At 33.8% G+C, this 22020-nt stretch overlaps 1 protein-coding gene across 1 annotated transcript in view; it reads left to right on the forward strand.

Annotated features, from left to right (window-relative positions):
* LOC148939796 (uncharacterized) overlaps positions 1 to 22020 on the forward strand; it is a 145976-nt gene that overhangs the window by 48373 nt on the left and 75583 nt on the right. The window contains exon 3 of the mRNA XM_089105902.1: positions 17621 to 18029. Within this exon, the coding sequence (XP_088962028.1) occupies positions 17621 to 18029 (409 nt within the window). The remainder of the gene's footprint in view (positions 1 to 17620; positions 18030 to 22020) is intronic.

Genomic DNA, 22020 nt, shown 5'->3' on the forward strand with positions numbered 1-22020 from the left:
TCACTTTGACTATCCAAATATGGACCGTTCTTGCCCCCCCCCCCCCCAAAAAAAATGCTTGAGATTTGCTCCTGTCGAAATGAATGGTATTTGGTAATTTTTTGAAATTGCAAAAAGAATATTAATGTAAATATTTTTAAAACAAATATTTGAAAATGACAACTGCGGTTGTTCTTAATCTGAGAGATAAAACATACTCAAATGTCTGATAAGTTAGTGTCAATGTTCCGATCGTGGCTGAATAAACAACTCTGCGGTCTAGTGTAGTGATGTGTTCTGATGAAAGTTGAAGAACTTTCCACGCCACTGAGGAAACAAGAATAGATATCTAGATAAGCTGTGACTAAAGGGGCTATTCGCAATAAGCCGAACTTTTACGGCAAAGGAGTGGCAGTCATGAAAATCCAACAGAAAGTGAAGTTGCTTTTTAAGACCGACTAGGTTTTATAAGACTTCAAATATTTTGAAATTTTTGAAAATTGGCCATACTTCCGTTGCTCTAGTCAATTTTTTCAGTAAACTAGTATTATCAAGAGGTCTCAGTTACGGATCCGTTTCCGAAGATACCATTCTTTTTAATTAAGTAATTAATTTTGAAAATGAAGCAAACAGTGAAATTCTTAAAGATAGGAGTGCAATAATCCGAATTGGGTTCCAAAACACATTAGCGAGGAACACTTTCAGCTAGCAGCCATGTCTAGCCAATTCTTGTCGTTTTCGCCAATGTTTGTCTGGCAGCTGTCGTCAAGTCGCCAATAGCGGATGAAAATACTAAGCCAGATTCTCTAGGCAGCACACGACTAACGACCTTAAAGTTGAGTCCTGACAGAAGACATCAAATTTTGTCAATTAACATTGCTTGACTTATTTACGAGTAATACTAATTTTAGCAGATCCAAAATGGAAGCGAATTGAATATTTAAGTACTTTAATTCCGGCGGGATCATACAATTGTCTGCCTGGCACCAATGGATCCTGGAATCACTCCCGACGATCACTTTAATCTACCAGCTGTAGATTTCCCGGCGAGTTTCAGCCAGTCTTTGTCCCATCTCTGAGCATGCATCTAATAGTCTCCCCATGTTTATAGGTCCTTCTTGAATTTTTTTCTAAAGATTCTTCTTAACTCTTTCATTTTGTCGTCTCCATGAAGGTGCTGGCTTGCAGATCAGAACGTCTAGACAAATCGCACCTTCAAGGTGACGCAAGGTGTAGCCAAGGAGCTTGAGGCAATCTTCTTTGGTGGCAAGGGATAACTTTTTAGTCTCGTTGCAACTACTTCTTATCTCGTTATTGGGAATTCTGGACCACCTACTAGTGCGGATTACATAACGTGATCGAACATGCAGCGGTGATCGAACGCCTACAAGCTCGTGCCTCTTTTGCCTTGAGTGGCCACGACTTGCAGACATCGTAGACGGTCAATCATTTTGATCAAAAGCTTCCGTCAATCAATTGATTAAAGCATGATTGACCGTCTAGGAACCTAATTGATGCTTGAGTCAAGCGTTGATGGTGATTGATAGAAAGTTTGAATGACTCAATCGGTTCTTAGACGGTCAATCATGCTTTAATCAATTGATTGACGGAAGTATTTGATCAAAATGGTTGACCGTCTAGAGTGCTCTATAGGGTGTCCTAGGGTGTCCTGGCCCATAGAGCTTGTTTCGACTGGTAAAATACTATAGCGCAAGCTATTTTTTTCAAACTTGTAGCCTACTGATCCAATATTCGTCCATACTAAGAACTATTTTCGGTGAGAGGTAGGATATCTACCGCGCGAAGTAAATTTTTAAGAACCAAGCTTAAATGGGAGAAACGCCTTTTTTGACAACAAAAGTGGTACATTTGAATTTAACTTCTCTTTATTTTCAGTTAAATATACTCCAGTTTGACCAGAGTGCCAATCTCATGGATAACGTGTATGCAATTCTTTGCAGAAACCCTCGCAGTTTTCTCCAAAGTTCGTGCAGCCAGAATTGCTGCCAAAGTTTTTTACATTAGTATAGGTTGGAAAAATTTCTGAAGCAAGGATTGCCACCTCGTGAATACTTTCACTTGGCTTATGCCGTATTTTTTTCCTTCCCTTCTTTTGAGAGATTTTGGCGAGAATTAGTAAAGCGTTCACCGCAGTTGGTGCCAAAATCAAATTGGAATATTATTGTTAGAAAAAAAAGACCGAAAAGGATAATTTCAACTGTTTTGATAACCTAAATTGGAACTTGTTTTAATCTTTTCTTGTGCACAATTAACTTCGTTTAGTTGCTAGCATATTTGCAAATATTATTAAGAAAAACAACTCAGTAAGCATTTCATTTAGGGTGGCCGACGTTTACCCTCCCCCCGGTAAATAGCCTACCGCTGCGGAAAATACCCCTGCAGAAAATGCACCCCTGAGGAAAATGCCCCCCCCCCAGAAAATATCCCCCGTGGAGTATATAGAAAAAAAGAAAGTGAAGGAGTCTAATTGAAAAAAAGATGTAAAATATTTTTGTTTCCATGAAAAAGACTATAAAAAACAAACAGAAAAAAATTCAAAAACTTTGCTACAAAATAAGTTTTTTAAAGAAAACTAAAGAGCTCTGTTAAGCCAAAAATGGGTAGAAATAAATTCAAATAGTTTTCCAGGCTTAAAACTACCACCAATCACCATCAATAACTAAATTAAACCCAAAACAAACAGCAATTACGATAAATTACAAAGTCAAACTGAAAACGAGCAAAAATTAACATGAGCAGGGCTGACGAACCCCACGCCTTCTCTAGACCAGAACATAATTTGCTACTTGACTGAAAACAACATACATTTTAGAAGTTTTCAATTTTTTACTTTAATATATAAAGAAGTATTAAGACTTTAAGGAATAAACATCAGAATTTGTGTAGTAAACTGAGTTTCTACGGTTTTTTTTTATTTTTTTTTAGTAAAGTGCAAATTATGTTCTGGTCTTGAGATGACATTGGGTTTTTCAGCCCTACTCCTTGTGATATTTTCTCTTTTTGAGTTTGAGTAAGTTATCTACTGTAATTTCTGTTCCTTTTGGGTTTCATTTATTTATTAATGATGATTTGTGGCAGTTTTACCCTTGGAAGATAAGAAAAACTAACTTGTAGAATTTGACACCCCTTTCGTCCGTAAGAACTTCAACAATTTAGAATTTGTTGGTTCCCAAAGCTAACTATCCTTTCAAAGGATAGCCAAACCTTCTTAAACTTTTTAGTGCTATATGTTCTTAGCTTAATTTTGATGATTTTTTGCCAAATTTTATTTTCTTCCTTTTTTTATTTGGCGCCCGCTACTCCCAAAAATTGCAGAAGTTCATACGAAAAGCTTTTCAACAAAAATGATTTTTTTTCTGTATTTGGGATACTTATAGAGTGTAAATTCCTCTTTTTCTCTTTCCGTTTCTCAACGAAACTAAAAAAAAACACAGCTAAAATAAAATTCCCAAATTTGGAAAACTCAATTTTCCGCGGGGGCATTTTCCGTTGGAAGGGTATTTTCCGTAAGGGATATTTTACAAAGGGTATTTTCCGGTAGTATATTGTCTGAGGGAGGGGGTATTTTTCAATCAAGGGGGGAGGGTTATTTTCCGAGGGGGTAAACGCCTAGAACCCTCATTTAGAATGCCACCATCTCTATTACGCCTATAGGGTTGGGGGACACAAGTGTTTTGTCCGGTTTGCTGAAATTGTTATTAAAAATATCATGAAACACATTCAACAGAGATACGCATCGGGGAGAGGCGGGGCTTGTGATATACTCCTTCGTTGGAAGACCAAGAATACCTAAGTTTGTAAATTTTGTTTCGCAGTCATAAAAAACTTTATCTTTCGCCGAACTATTCGATGTTATATGTGATGTAGGAAAGGAATCTAGATTAGAGGAGAGTTTTATGAATTGGTACAAGGTCGTTTCCAATATTTTTTTTTGGGGGGGGGGGGGTAAAAAGTATTTTTTTGTGGGGGGCTTACAAAAAAACGCTTCAAAAGTTTCTTTTTGTTACTTTTTATGAGTTGGGCAAACATTTCGCGGAGAGAGGGTTCAACCCCCTCCCCCTGGATACGGCCTAGCATAGGTAAAATGTTTTTTTTTATGATTGTGGGAATTATATAAGTTCTTAAGATCCTGAATGATTGTCTGCCACAGGAAAGTTGAGAGTGTTATGTGATATAAAGTGACAAGCAACTCGCTGGAATAGCAAAAACAGCCCAAATTTACAAAAAATTAATGTTTCACAATTAAAAAAAACGATGGTCTTTCACTGAACTGTTTTGTCTTGTACATAATATAGTGATATAATCTGGGTCATACAATAGTTATATGAGTAAGTAGTATGTACATATTGAATTCTACTACTTTACGTTTCTTCCTACGTCATTTGGGGCCTTCCTATGCTATTTTCAAAGAGAGTGAGTAACCTCTCACATGGCCTTATACTTCTACTACTTTATGTTCCTTCCTATGTCATTTGGGGCCTTCCTATGCTATTTTCAAAGAGAATGAGTATACTCTCACATGGCCTTATACTTCTACTACTTTATGTTCCATCTTGTGCTAGTTAGGACCTTGCATAATATGTTATGAAGGACAAGTTTTCTGACATAATTTACGTAGACTAGATTTCTACTTTATGATATATATATTGTATATATGTCTTCCGTGTCAGAAAACCAGTGGTAAACACGTATCAGAAAACCAGCATGTCTTGTTTAGCTGCCAATATATTCAATTATTTTTTGTATATATTCAAGTTTCAGATTAGAATTTTCTACAGTTTGAATAGTTCATTCAATCTACTAGTATCAATATTTTTGCAAACATTTACATTGATAGAGATATGAAATATTCTAAGCGACTTCTGGTGAGTAAAAATTTCTCATTATTATAATAAAAAGAAATCTATTTTTTTTTTGTCTCGTCATAAAGTTAGGGAAGAATTTCCTTTACCTTCCTTTCTTACGCTTTTTTTTTTCACCGTGTTTTTAGCTCTTTTAAAAAGCATTTCGCTACGATCATTTTGAAAAGCAGACAAAAAAAAAATTGGACACTATAATCAGAATTATTTGATTAACATTTAAAAAGGGTAATGAGATATGTGATCTGTATAATACACGGTAACCCTTCTCAGAATTGATAGGAGGCAAGATAAAAAAAAGGGTTATTAGTGAGTTGAAATTTTTTTAATGCTTTTACAATCGGAGATATTTGTTTAACATTTGCAAAAAGAGGTAATGGAATTAGTGAATTGGAGGAGATGTCGTGATTATGTACAGTATAATACACAGGTGATGTTTTGGAGGGTTACCACATTTCTGATTAAGACAGGATTTGTCTAATTCTTGCTGGAAACTCAGAATTGATAGGAGGCAATATAAAAAAAAGGGGTAATTAGTGATTGGATAACTTTTTAACGTGAAATCTCTGAATAAAATATTTTTGGAGAAATTATTTAAAAGGTATAGTTTATTTTTTTTAATGTTTTTTATAGCTATTAGCAAAACGTCTAGCATAAAGAGCAAGGTATTTCGGAGAGGGCAGCTCACTTCATATACGGGGTAATTTGCATTCATCTTAGTTTTTAATGATGCTCCTTTTTTGTTATTGCGAAAGGGTTACCAAATTGGTGATTAAGACGGGCTTTGTCTAATTCTAGCCGGAAACTCAGAATTGATAGGAGGCAAGATAAAAAAAGGGGTAATTAGTGATTAGATAACTTTTTAACGTGAAATCTCTGAATAAAATATTTTTGGAGAAATTATTTAAAAGGTATAGTTTATTTTTTTAATGTATTTTATAGCTATTAGCAAAACGTCTAGCATAAAGAGCAAGGTATTTCGGAGAGGGCAGCTCGCTTCATATACGGGATAATTTGCTTTCATCTTAGTTTTAATGATGTTCCTTTTTTGTTATTGCGAAAGGGTTACCAAATTAGTGATTAAGACGGGCTTTGTCTAATTCTAGCCGGAAACTCAGAATTGATAGGAGGCAAGATAAAAAAAGGGGTAATTAGTGATTGGATAACTTTTTAACGTGAAATCTCTGAATAAAATATTTTTGGAGATATTATTTAAAAGGTATAGTTTATTTTTTTATTGTTTTTTATAGCTATTAGCAAAACGTCTAGCATAAAGAGCAAGGTATTTCGGAGAGGGCAGCTCACTTCATATACGGGGTAATTTGCATTCATCTTAGTTTTTAATGATGTTCCTTTTTTGTTATTGCGAAAGGGTTACCAAATTGGTGATTAAGACGGGCTTTGTCTAATTCTAGCCGGAAACTCAGAATTGATAGGAGGCAATATAAAAAAAGGGGTAATTAGTGATTAGATAACTTTTTAACGTGAAATCTCTGAATAAAATATTTTTGGAGAAATTATTTAAAAGGTAAAGTTTATTTTTTTTAATGTATTTTATAGCTATTAGCAAAACGTCTAGCATAAAGAGCAAGGTATTTTGGAGAGGGCAGCTCGCTTCATATACGGGATAATTTGCTTTCATCTTAGTTTTTAATGATGTTCCTTTTTTGTTATTGCGAAAGGGTTACCAAATTAGTGATTAAGACGGGCTTTGTCTAATTCTAGCCGGAAACTCAGAATTGATAGGAGGCAAGATAAAAAAAGGGGTAATTAGTGATTGGTTAACTTTTTAACGTGAAATCTCTGAATAAAATATTTTTGGAGAAATTATTTAAAAGGTATAGTTTATTTTTTTTAATGTATTTTATAGCTATTAGTAAAACGTCTAGCATAAGAGCAAGGTATTTCGGAGAGGGCAGCTCACTTCATATACGGGGTAATTTGCATTCATCTTAGTTTTTAATGATGTTCTTTTTTTGTTATTGCGAAAGGGTTACCAAATTGGTGATTAAGATGGGCTTTGTCTAATTGTAGCCGGAAACTCAAAATTGATAGGAGGCAAGATAAAAAAAGAGGTAATTAGTGATTAGATAACTTTTTAACGTGAAATCTCTGAATAAAATATTTTTGGAGAAATTATTTAAAAGGTATAGTTTATTTTTTTAAATGTATTTTATAGCTATTAGCAAAACGTCTAGCATAAAGAGCAAGGTATTTCGGAGAGGGCAGCTCACTTCATATACGGGGTAATTTTCATTCATCTTAGTTTTTAATGATGTTCCTTTTTTTGTTATTGCGAAAGGGTTACCAAATTGGTGATTAAGACGGGCTTTGTCTAATTCTAGCCGGAAAGTCAGAATTGATATGAGGCAAGATAAAAAAAAGGGGTAATTAGTGATTAGATAACTTTTTAACGTGAAATCTCTGAATAAAATATTTTTGGAGAAATTATTTAAAAGGTATAGTTTATTTTTTTTAATGTATTTTATAGCTACTATCAAAACGTCTACCATAAAGAGCAAGGTATTTCGGAGAGGGCAGCTCGCTTCATATACGGGATAATTTGCTTTCATCTTAGTTTTTAATGATGTTCCTTTTTTGTTATTGCGAAAGGGTTACCAAATTGGTGATTAAGACGGGCTTTGTCTAATTCTAGCCGGAAACTCAGAATTGATAGGAGGCAAGATAAAAAAAGGGGTAATTAGTGATTGGATAACTTTTTAACGTGAAATCTCTGAATAAAATATTTTTGGAGAAATTATTTAAAAGGTATAGTTTATTTTTTTAATGTTTTTTATAGCTATTAGCAAAACGTCTAGCATAAAGAGCAAGGTATTTTCGAGAGGGTAGCTCACTTCATATACAGGGTAATTTGCATTCATCTTAGTTTTTAATGATGTTCCTTTTTTTATTGCGAAAGGGTTACCAAATTGGTGATTAAGACGGGCTTTGTCTAATTCTAGCCGGAAACTCAGAATTGATAGGAGGCAAGATAAAAAAAGGGGTAATTAGTGATTAGATAACTTTTTAACGTGAAATCTCTGAATAAAATATTTTTGGAGAAATTATTTAAAGTTATAGTAATTTTTTTAATGTACTTTATAGCTATTAGCAAAACGTCTTGCATAAAGATCACGGTATTTCGGATAGGGCAGCTTACTTCATATACGGGGTAATTTGCTTTCATATTAGTTTTTAATGATGTTCCTTTTTTGTTATTGCGAAAGGGTTACCAAATTGGTAATTAAGACGGGCTTTGTCTAATTCTAGCCGGAAACTCAGAATTGATAGGAGGCAAGATAAAAAAAGGGGTAATTAGTGATTGGATAACGTTTTAACGTGAAATCTCTGAATAAAATATTTTAGGAGAAATTATTTAAAAGGTATAGTTTATATATTCTAAAGATAATGACGTATACCTTTCCAGAGCATGTACTTGACGATGGAGAAATAGGGTTAAAGTGATTAACAGTTACGATCGAGGATTCCCCTCTGGTCACTGAATTGCCTTATGCTCCTAGGTACCTTTCCAGAGCATGTACTTGACGATAGAGAAAAAGGCAAGAAAAGAATTTTAATAATGGATAGCTCTACCTCTCCGACGTGTTCTGTATAAAACGCAAGTGGTGCTTGAACAGTGTTGTCAATTTAAGGCTGTTTGTGTTTCTTTGGGCTTTGTGTGTCTCTTTGGGCTGTGCGTCTCTTTGGGGTGTTTGAGTCTTTTTGATCTGTTTATGTTTCTTTGGGCTGTTTGAGTCTTTTTGGTCTTTGTCTGTCTCTTTGGGCAGTTTGAATCTTTATGGTCTGTGTGTGGGTCTCTTTTGGCTGTTTGTGTCGTTTTGGGCTTTGTCCCTCTGTTGGATGTGTGCGTCTCTTTGGGCCGTGTAGGGCCTACTTCTCTTTCAGCTGTATGTGTCTCTTTGGGTCATGTACGTCTCTTTGAGATGTATGTGTCTCTTTGAGCTCTTTATGTCTCCTTGGGACTGTTTGTGTTTCTTTGGACTGTGTGTGTCTCTTTGGTCTCTGTGTATTTTTGGAGTGTCTGAGTCTTTTTGGTCTGCAGATGTCTCTTTGAGCTGTTTTAGTCTTTTAGGTCTGTGTTTGTCTCTTTGAGTTGTGTTTCTCTTTGGGCTGTCTGTGTCTCTTTGAGCTGTTTGTGTCTCTTGAGGTTGTGTGTGTCTCTTTGGGTTATGAAAGTATTTGTAAGTAAGTAACAAGCTCTTTATTGATTTCACCTCTTGAATATACAGTACAGATACTTCATTCAAGAAACGTGATTAAACACGTTTTGAAACTACATGCTATTTGCTTGCCTTTACTTGTCACCTTTACAAATTACCAGGGATTCCCCAATTTTTCTTACACATTGCGAAAAAATTGGCAGTACGAAACTCCACATTTACTACCCGACTGTTTTTTTTTTAGACAGCACAAGAAACACGCACAGTCGACATAGCTTTATTTCATTTTTAAGGTTAATTTAGACGAGGTTACGTGCGCGCACGTAACCCTTTCGCAATAACAAAAAAGGAACATCATTAAAAACTAAGATGAATGCAAATTACCCCGTATATGAAGTGAGCTGCCCTCTCCGAAATACCTTGCTCTTTATGCTAGACGTTTTACTAATAGCTATAAAAAACATTAAAAAAAAAACTATACCTTTTAAATAATTTCTCCAAAAATATTTTATTCAGAGATTTCACGTTAAAAAGTTATCTAATCACTAATTATCCTTTTTTTTATCTTACCTCCTATCAATTCTGAGTTTCCGGCTAGAATTAGACAAAGCCCGTCTTAATCACCAATTTGGTAAACCTTTTGCAATAACAAAAAAGGAACATCATTAAAAACTAAGATGAAAGAAAATTACCCCATATATAAAGCGAGATGCCCTCTCCGATATACCTTGCTCTTTATGGTAGACGTTTTGCTAATAGCTATAAAATACATTAAAAAAAATAAACTATACCTTTTAAATAATTTCTCCTAAAATATATTATTCAGAGATTTCACGTTAAAAACTTATCTAATCACTAATTACCCCTTTTTTTATCTTGCCTCCTATCAATTCTGAGTGTCCGGATCGAATTAGACAAAGCCCGTCTTAATCACCAATTCGGTAACCCTTTTGCAATAACAAAAAAAGGAACATCATTAAAAACTAAGATGAATGCAAATTACCCCGTATATGAAGTGAGCTGCCCTCCCCGAAATACCTTGCTCTTTATGCTAGACGTTTTGCTAATAGCTATAAAATACATTAAAAAAAAATAAACAATACCTTTTAAATAATTTCTCCAAAAATATTTTATTCAGAGATTTCACGTTAAAAAGTTGTCTAATCACTAATTACCCCTTTTTTTTATCTTGCATCCTATCAATTCTGAGTTTACGGCTAGAATTAGACAAAGCCCGTCTTAATCACCAATTTGGTAACCCTTTCGCAATAACAAAAAAGGAACATCATTAAAAACTAAGATGAATGCAAATTACCCCGTATATGAAGTGAGCTGCCCTCTCCGAAATAACTTGCTCTTTATGCTGGACGTTTTGCTAATAGCTATAAAAACATTAAAAAAAATAAACTATACATTTTAAATAATTTCTCCAAAAATATTTTATTCAGAGATTTCACGTTAAAAAGTTATCCAATCACTAATTACCCCTTTTTTTTATCTTGCCTCCTATCAATTCTGAGTTTCCGGCTAGAATTAGACAAAGCCCGTCTTAATCACCAATTTGGTAACCCTTTCGCAATAACAAAAAAGGAACATCATTAAAAACTAAGATGAAAGCAAATTATCCCGTATGTGAAGCAAGCTGCCCTATCCGAAATACCTTGCTCTTTATGCAAGACGTTTTGCTAATAGCTATAAAATACATTAAAAAAAAAATAAACTATACCTTTTAAATAATTTATCCAAAAACATTTTATTCAGAGATTTCACGTTAAAAAGTTATCAAAATCACTAATTACCCCTTTTTTTTATCTTGCCTCCTATCAATTCTGAGTCTCCGGCTAGAATTAGACAAAGCCCGTCTTAATCACCAATTTGGTAACCCTTTTGCAATAACAAAAAAGGAACATCATTAAAAACTAAGATGAATGCAAATTACCCCGTATATGAAGTGAGCTGCCCTCTCCGAAATACCTTGCTCTTTATGCTAGACGTTTTGCTAATAGCTATAAAATACATTAAAATAATAAACTATACCTTTTAAATAATTTCTCCAAAAATATTTTATTCAGAGATTTCACGTTAAAAAGTTATCCAATCACTAGTTACCCCTGTTTTTTATCTTGCCTCCTATCAATTCTGCGTTTCCTGCTAGAATTAGACAAAACCCGTCTAAATCATTAATTTGGTAATCCTTTCGCAATAACAAAAAGGAACATTATTAAAAACTAATATGAATGCAAATTATCCCCGTATATGAAGTGAGATGCCCTATCCGAAATATCTTGATCTTTATGCAAGACGTTTTGATAATAGCTATAAATTACATTAAAAAAAATAAACTATACCTTTTAAATAATTTCTCCAAAAATATTTTATTCAGAGATTTCACGTTAAAAAGTTATCCAATCACTAATTACCCCTTTTTTTTATCTTGCCTCCTATCAATTCTGAGTATCCGGCTAGAATTAGACAAAGCCGGTCTTAATCACAAATCTGGTAACCCTTTTGCAATAACAAAAAAAGGAACATCGTTAAAAACTAAAATGAAAGCATATTATCAAGTATATTAATTGAGCGGTCCTCTCCGAAATATCTTGCTCTTTATGCTAGACGTTTTGCTAATAGCTATAAAAACATTAAAAAAAAATAAACTATACCTTTTAAATAATTTCTCCAAAAATATTTTATTCAGAGATTTCACGTTAAAAAGTTATCCAATCACTAATTACCCCTTTTTTTTATCTTGCCTCCTATCAATTCTGAGTTTCCGGCTAGAATTAGACAAAGCCCGTCTTAATCAGCAATTTGGTAACCCTCCAAAACATCACCTGTGTATTATACTGTACATAATCACGACATCTCCTCCAATTCACAAATTCCATTACCCCTTTTTTGCAAATATTAAACAAACATCTCCGATTGTAAAAGCATTAAAAAATTTTCCAATCACTAATTACCCCTTTTTTGATCTTGCCTCCTATCAATTCTGAGAAGGGTTACCGTGTATTATACAGATCACATATCTCATTACCCTTTTTAAATGTTAATCAAATAATTCTGATTATAGTGTCCAATTTTTTTTTGTCTGCTTTTCAAAATGATTGTAGCGAAATGCTTTTTAAAAAAGCTAACAACACGGTGAAAAAAAAGCGTAAGAAAGGAAGGTAAAGGAAATTCTTCCCTAACTTAATGACGAGACAAAAAAAATAGATTTCTTTTTATTATAATAATGAGAAAATTTTACTCACCAGAAGTCGCTTAGAATACTCCATATCTCTATCAATGTAAATTTTTGCAAAAATATTGATACTAGTAGATTGAATGAACTATTCAAACTATAGAAAATTCTAATCTGAAACTTGAATATATACCAAAAATAATTGAATATATTGGCAGCTAAACAAGACGGGCTGGTTTTCTAATACGGGTTTACCACTGATTTTCTGACGCGGAAGACATATTTACAATATATATCATGATGTAGAAATCTAGTCTACGTAAATTATGTCAGAAAACTTGTCCTTCATAACATATTATGCAAGGTCCTAACTAGCACAAGATGGAACATAAAGTAGTAGAAGTATAAGGCCATGTAAAAGGATACTCACTCTCTTTGAAAATAGCATAGGAAGGCCCCAAATGACATAGGAAGGAACGTAAAGTAGTAGAAGTATAAGGCCATGTGAGAGGATACTCACTCTCTTTGAAAATAGCATAGGAAGGCCCCAAATGACGTAGGAAGGAACGTAAAGTAGTACAATTCAATATGTACATACTACTTGAGTATGTTGATTTTACGGGCACCCAAGGCTTATAGATTTATTGGTTCTTCGAGATTTTTCACCTGCTAGAAGAGAAAATATTTTTGGGCAAAAATGCCGAAGTTTTTCGAGTTTCTTTCGAAAAATAAACCGAATATTTTGGGCAAAAATGCCGTTTTTCGCTGGAACAACAAAAACGGCCCAAATTTGCAAAACTTTGATGTTTCACAATTAAACAACCGTTGTTCTTTTACTGAACTATGTTGTCTTGTACATAAAATAGAGTATGTAGAGTAATATAGAGTATGAGTATGTTGGTTTTAGGGGCACCTAAGGCTTAAAAATTTATTTTTTCCTCGAGGTTTTTAACCTGCTAGAAGAGAAAATATTTTTGGGCAAAAATGCGGAAGTTTTTCGCGTTTCTTTCTGAAAATAGGCCGAATATTCTGAGCAAAAATGCTGTTTTTCGCTGGAATAGCAAAAACGACCCAAATTTTCAAATGTTTCACAATTAAAAAAACGTTGGTCTTTCACGGAACTATGTTGTCTTGTACATAATATAGAGGTATAATCTAGAACATACAATAATTGTATGAGTATGTTGGTTTTAGGGGCACCTAAGGCTTAAATATTTATTGTTTCCAAGAGATTTTTCACTTTCTAGAAGAGAAAATATTTTCGGGCAAAAATGCCCAAGTTTGCGAAGTCTTTTTCTATTACAATCACATACAAACAAATCATCGAACAAATTGGTTTTTACACAATATTGGAACGAATCAAGGTTTCTGGGTCAAAGAGTTTTCTTGTATGACGAGTTCAGGGATTGTAGAAATCGATTGACAGGAGTTTTTAAGAGTTTAAGGGATAGTCTGCCACAGAAAAATTATGATTGCTATGATATATTCCAGGAGAAACGGCTGACCCAAAATAGCCCAAATTTGCAAGTCTCATTCCTCAAAATTACAAAAACATTAACTTTACATTTTACAAAACGTTGACTTTACAATTACAAAATGTTGACTTTACAATTACAAAACGTTGACTTTACAATTACAAAAACGTTGACTTTACAATTACAAAACGTTGACTTTACAATTACAAAACGTTGACTTTACAATTACAAAAAACGTTGACTTTACAATTACAAAAACGTTGACTTTACAATTACAAAAAGTTGACTTTACAATTACAAAACGTTGACTTTACAATTAAAAAACTTTGACTTTACAATTACAAAACGTTTACTTTACAATTACAAAAACGTTGACTTTACAATTACAAAAACGTTGACTTTACAATTACAAAAACGTTGACTTTACAATTACAAAAACGTTGACTTTACAATTACAAAAACGTTGACTTTACAATTACAAAACCGTTGATTTCATACTGAACTGTGAATTCTTGTACATGATGTAGAGAAGCAATCTTGGCTACTGAAGGGTTGTATGGGTAAGTCTAGGGATTTTCCTTAACCCTTAAGGCTTTTTTGAGGGTGCAAAAGCTTAGGGATTTTGTTATTTGCTCAACAATCTTGACCAGTCATACCATTTGAAAATATTCATACTTTTTTGGTGATAATAAAAAAATATTACAATTTTTTACCCATTTATTTTGAGGAACTTTACATCCTCTGTTCTGGTGAAACTTTTCAATGGGCACCCAGATGTTTTTTTCCTTGGAACTTTGTATGTGGATTATAAATTTATTTTTAATTGAAAAAATGCCAGTTTTTTCTTTATCTAGATAGTTGAATATTAAATATTTAGGTTTTTCCAATAGCCCATATGTTTAAAGGAAAAGCTGCTAAAGACTTGAATAATAAACATTTAGAAAAGGCAGCAGAGACACGTTTTTGGTAAAAAATGAATAACTTGCTTCTAAAATTATAATGAATAGATAAATAAAACGTCACGATTGATTAAAAATACATAAGGAATACAACAATTTAACCAGTTGAATTATTAAATAATCAAATACAATTATTATCGGGCCTCTCGAGTCCAAGTAACAGAGTCGGAGTTTTAGTAAATTTTTGCTGAATGGAGTCGGAGTAACAGAAATAATGTTAAGACCCTTTGGAGTCGGAGTTAGAAAAACATATAAAGGCAGGAGTCAAGCCAATAGTCTTAAATACTACTAAAATGATACGATAATAAACACAATTCATATTACAGGCTAATTATAGACTACAATTAGGTCACAGTATCACTTTCCTGCATTTCCCTCATCAATATAAATCTCTAATTAATTATTAATTATTCTAATTAATTAGAATTATTATATTAATAATCTAATAAATTCTCTAATTCTGAAGTAAATTAGCATGAATGTTGGTCTTGGAGTTCTTACTTCTTTGAACAAAAGATTAGGAGTCGGAACAATTATGTTTAAAGGTTCAGGAGTAGTAGATAAGTTTGATTCGGTGGTAAAGTGGACCGATTCCAGAGCCTTGATTACTTTATACTAGAAATTGAAGTAAAAATTAATATTTCAGGTTAAAAAAAAAACTTAGTTTGCTGCTGACAACATTTCAGTTCGTGCGATTGGGATTAGTTCTAAAAATTATTCTATTATCTTAGAATTTGGGAATATCTTTTTAGAATAGTGCCAAGACTGTACCCAGTTATAGGGATTTCAGCCTTAAACCCTCCCTCCCAAAGGAGAATGACAACATACAATGGCACATTTTTGGCCATTTGATTGGTAAAAACACCAGAATATAATTTTCTATGTTTGAACCGAAACTATGCAAAGATTTTGAATCTGTGTGGCTGAAGGACCACTTGGTCCGCGGTTGGAAATTCAAAGGGCTAGTGCCCTGTTTAATAGTCGACAGTGATTGGAGGACAACTAACCCCCTCTTGCGCTCACCTTTTCCCCAAAAAAATTCAATCAAAATTTTGAGATAGCCATTTTGTTCAACGTGGTTGAAAATTCTGGAAATTAGGTCTTTGAGGATGACGATCCCCCCACAGCCCTCAGGGCAAGGGTTGTAAGTTATGCCCTGGGGGAATATAAGGTCTTTATAGAAAGCGATGTCGTAGAAACTCCAAAAAGGCTCATTCGATTGGAAATTTAAATGGCTAGTTCCCTTTGTAGTAGTCGAAAGTGATTGGATGGCAACAAACACCCCTTCCACGTCCACCATTTCCCCAAATACATCCAATCAAAATTTTGATATAGCCATTTTGTTCAGCGTAGTTGAATGTTCTGCAAATTATATCTTCGAGCATCACACCCCCCAAATTTACAATCAATTGCAGACATCGTATCTGCTGAGCTTAAGTTTAAAATGCCCTTTACTTTTTTTGAAAAACTTATTTTCCGGAAAGTTTATTTTTCAATTAATTACGAAGAAAAAACAAGGACAATTCTATCCAGTGAAGAAAAAAAAGAATAATACGGAAATATTTCAGCCGTGAACTTCCCTGAACCATCCTCAGTGCAGAAATGGAAGAAAAAATAACAAAAGTCTTTTTGGCGTAACGCCTAAATCATTCTACAAAAAGCAAAGTGAAAATCTACATATATTAAAGTTTTTTGTTACTTTTTGTATCAAAGTCTTTTTTTAGTTTTTTGTATCATTCTACAAAAAGCAAAGTTTTGAAAAGAAGTCAAACTCTAGCGTAAAGAGCAAGGTATTAAGGAGGGAGCAGTCCCTTCCATATAACGGAATAATATATGTTCGTTTTATTGTTGTTCCTTATTTTCAGTTGAAAAAAAACTTGTTTTTTCTTCAATTTTAAGCTTCCATCTTTTCTAGTTTCAAAAGATTTTGCTTAAACTCTTGACTCTGATTGGTCTATTATAAATTTGATATTTGAAAGTTGACCTCTTATTTACGCTCTGGCAAAGAGCAGAGCATAAGCTCACAGCAGGACCTTTCTACGCCGAGGTTCTACGCCGTAGAACCTTTCACAGTAACGAAACTTAAAACTTTTGACCACGTTATGTAATCTTACGGAACAAACTTTGTCCGTAACGCATGCAGTGTCAAGTAGACTGGAGCTCTACATAGAATTATGTTCGTGATCAAAAAATTGATAAGAAATACTGAAATCGATACATCGATTATCGAATGTCGAAAGTGAAAATATCGATATATTAATATATCATTTAATTAAGACATCGCCCAGAACTAGTGTCAAGACTCGAGATTTACATAGAATTGTGTTCGTGATGAAAAAAATGATCAGAAACATCGAAATCGATATATCGATTATCGAATACCGAAAGTAAGAATATCGATATATCAAAATATAGTTTAATTAAGATATCGCCCAGCACTAGTGTCAAGACTCGAGCTCTACATAGAATTGTGTTCGTGATCAAGAAATTGATCAGAAATATCGAAATCGATATATCGATTATCGAAAATAAAAATATCGATATATTGATATATCGTTTAAATAAGATATAGCCCAGCACTAGTGTCCAGACTCGAGCTCTACATAGAATTGTGCGTTATGTCAGTTTATGTTGTGTCATGGAAAAGTAAACGTAGTAGCATTAAATTGGAATGAGATATTATTAAAATTTTTTAATAAATTAATAAACTTTTCTTAGAAAGTCTTCCATGTTTGATCAGAGCTTGGACCTCCTTGTCCATTCAAGACACAACTAATTTTCGTATTCAAACCAATTAGGTCTACATAGTGCAGTGCCTTTTCCGATACACTGGCCTCGATATTAATTTTCCCTAATTAATTGGAACGCTAATCAGTTTGTGCTTATTTTGAATTTTAGTCTCGTATTTGTTTCGTTATAATTTATAATCTTAATTCCTTGATTAAATGGTTACTTCTTTTTTTAGAAAGCAACCTTGCGTTGGCCTAGACGAAAATAAGCTCTCGACAGCTCCATATGAAATTGCACGTTTCTTAAAAGGAGACATCCACCTTGCCAAACGTAATGTTGCTTATCTACATGCCATACAACACGGGGCCCGTCACATATTCGATGCCTACCACGCCCTCTACAAGCCCCTTAACATATCAACAGGGGCTCTGAAAAAGGAGCTCTACCGACATCTGCACAACCTAACTCTGGCAGTGTCAATTGGCCTAGTGGCCGAAAAGCCTTTTTTGAAGCGTGTATCCAACCCTTATGCTCATTTTGGAAGGCCGGATGTGTGGGCCGTCGGTTTTAAGAAAACACAAACGAGAGATGTGAATAATTTCAAATATCATATTTGTGAAGTCCGACCACCATCTATTGAAAAGGTAAACCCTTCACTCTTATTTATCTATAAATACCCGATAAAGCAAAAAAAGCTTTGAAATCTAGTAAAGGTCCGTCTTAATCGGTCTAATAAGGGTCATAATGGTCATTATGTCTGACTTTAACCCTCTGATGGCTTGTAACATGATTTGGAACACTTCCTGGAATCTGCACGAGGCTGCCACTCGTTTGGTATATTCGAAAAGTATGTTAAAGAATTTCTTGCTAATAATTAAGTTTTCCACGGTTTTCCGAAGAATTGAGGTCTCCGGATTGGGTCTACTCCCTTGCCTAGCTTGGATTTTTCTGGGAGGGGAGGGGAGGGGTTGTTTGGGTTCGATAAGCTCTCGACAGCTCCATATGAAATTGCACGTTTCTTAAAAGGAGACATCCACCTTGCCAAACGTAATGTTGCTTATCTACATGCCATACAACACGGGGCCCGTCACATATTCGATGCCTACCACGCCCTCTACAAGCCCCTTAACATATCAACAGGGGCTCTGAAAAAGGAGCTCTACCGACATCTGCACAACCTAACTCTGGCAGTGTCAATTGGCCTAGTGGCCGAAAAGCCTTTTTTGAAGCGTGTATCCAACCCTTATGCTCATTTTGGAAGGCCGGATGTGTGGGCCGTCGGTTTTAAGAAAACACAAACGAGAGATGTGAATAATTTCAAATATCATATTTGTGAAGTCCGACCACCATCTATTGAAAAGGTAAACCCTTCACTCTTATTTATCTATAAATACCCGATAAAGCAAAAAAAGCTTTGAAATCTAGTAAAGGTCCGTCTTAATCGGTCTAATAAGGGTCATAATGGTCATTATGTCTGACTTTAACCCTCTGATGGCTTGTAACATGATTTGGAACACTTCCTGGAATCTGCACGAGGCTGCCACTCGTTTGGTATATTCGAAAAGTATGTTAAAGAATTTCTTGCTAATAATTAAGTTTTCCACGGTTTTCCGAAGAATTGAGGTCTCCGGATTGGGTCTACTCCCTTGCCTAGCTTGGATTTTTCTGGGAGGGGAGGGGAGGGGTTGTTTGGGTTGATGATGTGAGTGTATTATTTAAAAAATGTTTAATGGATTTATTTGCTTAATTTTTCGTTTTGTTTCTCCCCTATTTTTTCCTGGCCATAGAGCCTTAAGGGGAAAACTAATTTGAAGTATATTGTTGTTTTTGTATGTGAAATACTGTGGATTTTGCTAAATATTTATATATTTCTTGTTATAATTCAATCCAAATAAATTCAATCCAAATTCAATTCTTATATCATACGTAATACCTAGAAGACCCAATCCTTTTATACTATATTTATCTTTTGTTTGACCTGAGGAGCAAGAAATAAAGAAAAGTATAAAAATGGTAAAATGATTAACATTCCCATTTAAATCTTGATAAAAACAATGGTTCTGGTACCACTTTATTTTTATTAAACCCTCTTTATTAAAAGATGGGTCTTTTAACTTCAATGTGAAGGAAGGGAGAACGTGGCTATTTCGAAGGATGATCTAAATGGTTTGATGTGATAGCGGGTAGTAGGGAGTGGGTAGTAGCGGGTAGCGGGTATAAGGAGGGAAAACCTTTCGAAGGATGATTTAAATGGTTTGATGCAATTGCGGGTATTAGGGAGGGGGAGTGCAGGGAGGAAGGTTATTGGGCTGCTAGGGGGATTCTGGTATGGCTGTGATATCGAAATGATGTTGTTGAAACTTGCTCCGCCTCCCTGGGAAATGTGCCGGTGGTACTCCTGGACGCCATCACACAAATGAATCAACGGGCGCACGAAATATCACAAGGGCCTTACTGATTTTATGCATATAGAGAGTAAAATTTTGTCGTGTTTTTGATGCCTATTTGATGCCTATAAAAAGTCGTCTTTTGACACGAAAGAACTGTATTGGACGTGATCTCAATCGAAGAATATTCGATGCTTGAAAAAAATTCGTTTGGTGATTGAAGTGTCCGAATAAGACGATTTTTCGGATGTTTGGAAAAACAAATTGTTTCGGTGGAGTGTTTTTGATGTCTTGAACAAAAATATCTGTTGACCCAAACACAAGTCAGTATTGGGTTTTATGTGTAGCCTATTTGATTACTAGAAAAAAAAAATCGAATTTGACGATTTATCCGATCTAGCTTTTTTGATGCTTGGAAAAAATATCTCTTAACCCGAATATGTGCATCGGAGCATTTCTTTGGTGGAACCTATTTGACGCTTTGGAAAATTCAAATCGTTTGTTTTGCTAAAATATCGATGATTAAAGATTTTCCTGATGGATGTTTATTCAGGAAAGATTCAGGAAAGATTTTCCTGGAAAGATTCAGGAAAAATATTTAGGAAAGATTTTCCTGAATATCCAATAAGAAAATTCTTATTGGATGTTTAAAAACCCGTCTGTCGGCCCGATCATCCGATTTGTTTATGATTTAAAAGTGTTCTGTTTCAAATTCTTCTTAACTAGGAAGAGAGTCTTAGAAAAGACGGACAAACTTATACTGAATTGTAGCATAAGGGTGCAGGAACACAGAAGAGTTTTAACTTATGAATACAATGCGGATCAGGGATTCCTTCCCTTATAATTTGCAACAAAGATGAACAATCTGTATTTATAGCATTAATAATTCTTGCGACTTCTGCTGTTGTGATTTTGGATTCACCATTCTTTTTCTTTTAAACAGAATGAAAATGTGTTGCCTTACTCTATCTGTAAAAAAAAAATACACACTAAATGAAGGAAAAGAAAAAGAAGCAGAGTGAAATAGCTATACAAAATACAAAAGAAAAAAGCAGAAAAAAAGGAACCCAAATAAAGAGCATTTTGGGTTTAAATATCATTCTTTTTTCTTATAAAAAGAATGAAAGTGTATTTTCTTACTCTATCTGTGTAAAAAAGGAAAAAAAACACCAAATGAACGAGAAGAATAAGAAGCTAAAGAAATGATCTGTAAAAGATGCAAAGAAGAAGCAGAAAAAAGAAAACAAAAAGAAAAGAAAAATTTGAGGTTCAAATGCCATTTTTTTCTCTTTTAAAAAGACTGAAATTGTAGTTTCTTACTCTACCTGGGTTTGAAAAAAAAGGAAAAAAAACACACCAAATGAAGGAGAAGAATAAGAATCTAAAGAAATGATCTGTAAAAGATGCAAAAGAAGAAGCAGAAAAGAATGAAAATGTATTGTCTTACTTTATCTGTGTAAAAAAAGGAAAAAACACACCAAATAAAGGAGAAGAATAAGAAGCTAAAGAAATAATCTGTAAAGGATGCAAAAGAAGAAGCAGAAATAAGGAAAATCAAAAAGAGAAAGATATTTTAGGGTTTAAATACGATTCTTTCTCTTTTAAAAAGACTGAAAATGTATTGTCTTACTCTATCTGTGTAAAAAAAAGGAAAAAAAACACAAACCCAATGAAGGAAAAGAATAAGAAGCTAGAGAAATGATCTATAAAGTATGCAAAGGAAGAAGCAGAAAAGAAGAAAACCAAAAAGAGAAGAACATTTTGAGGTTTAAATACCATTATTTATTTTTAAAAAGTATGAAAATGTATATTCTTACTCTATCTGGGAAAAAAAGAAAACATACACACCATTTGAAGAAGAAGACTAAGAAGCTAAAGAAATGATCTGTAAAGAATGCAAAAGAAGAAGCAGAAAAGAAAAAAAAATAGAAGAAAATTTTAAGGTTTCATTGTATTTATTGTATTTAATTGTGTTTAATTTTAAGGTGTAAATTGTATTTTTGTTACTCTATCTGTGTAAAAAAAAGGAAAAAAACACACACCAAATGAAGGAGAAGAATAAAAAGCTAAAGAAATGATCGTGTAAAGGATGCAAAAGAAGAAGCAGAAAGGAAGAAAACCAAAAAGAGAAGATAATTTTGAAGTTTAAATACTATTATTTTTTTTAGTATGAAAATATGTTTTCTTACTCTTTCTGGGAAAAAAACGAAAATATACACACCAATTGAAGAAGAAGAAAATGAAGCAG

This window comes from Artemia sp. Qi Xiang Cuo, chromosome 20 (genome assembly GCF_049724085.1).
Source record: "Artemia sp. Qi Xiang Cuo chromosome 20, ASM4972408v1, whole genome shotgun sequence".
In the NCBI taxonomy this organism is placed as follows: Eukaryota; Metazoa; Arthropoda; class Branchiopoda; order Anostraca; family Artemiidae; genus Artemia; species Artemia sp. Qi Xiang Cuo.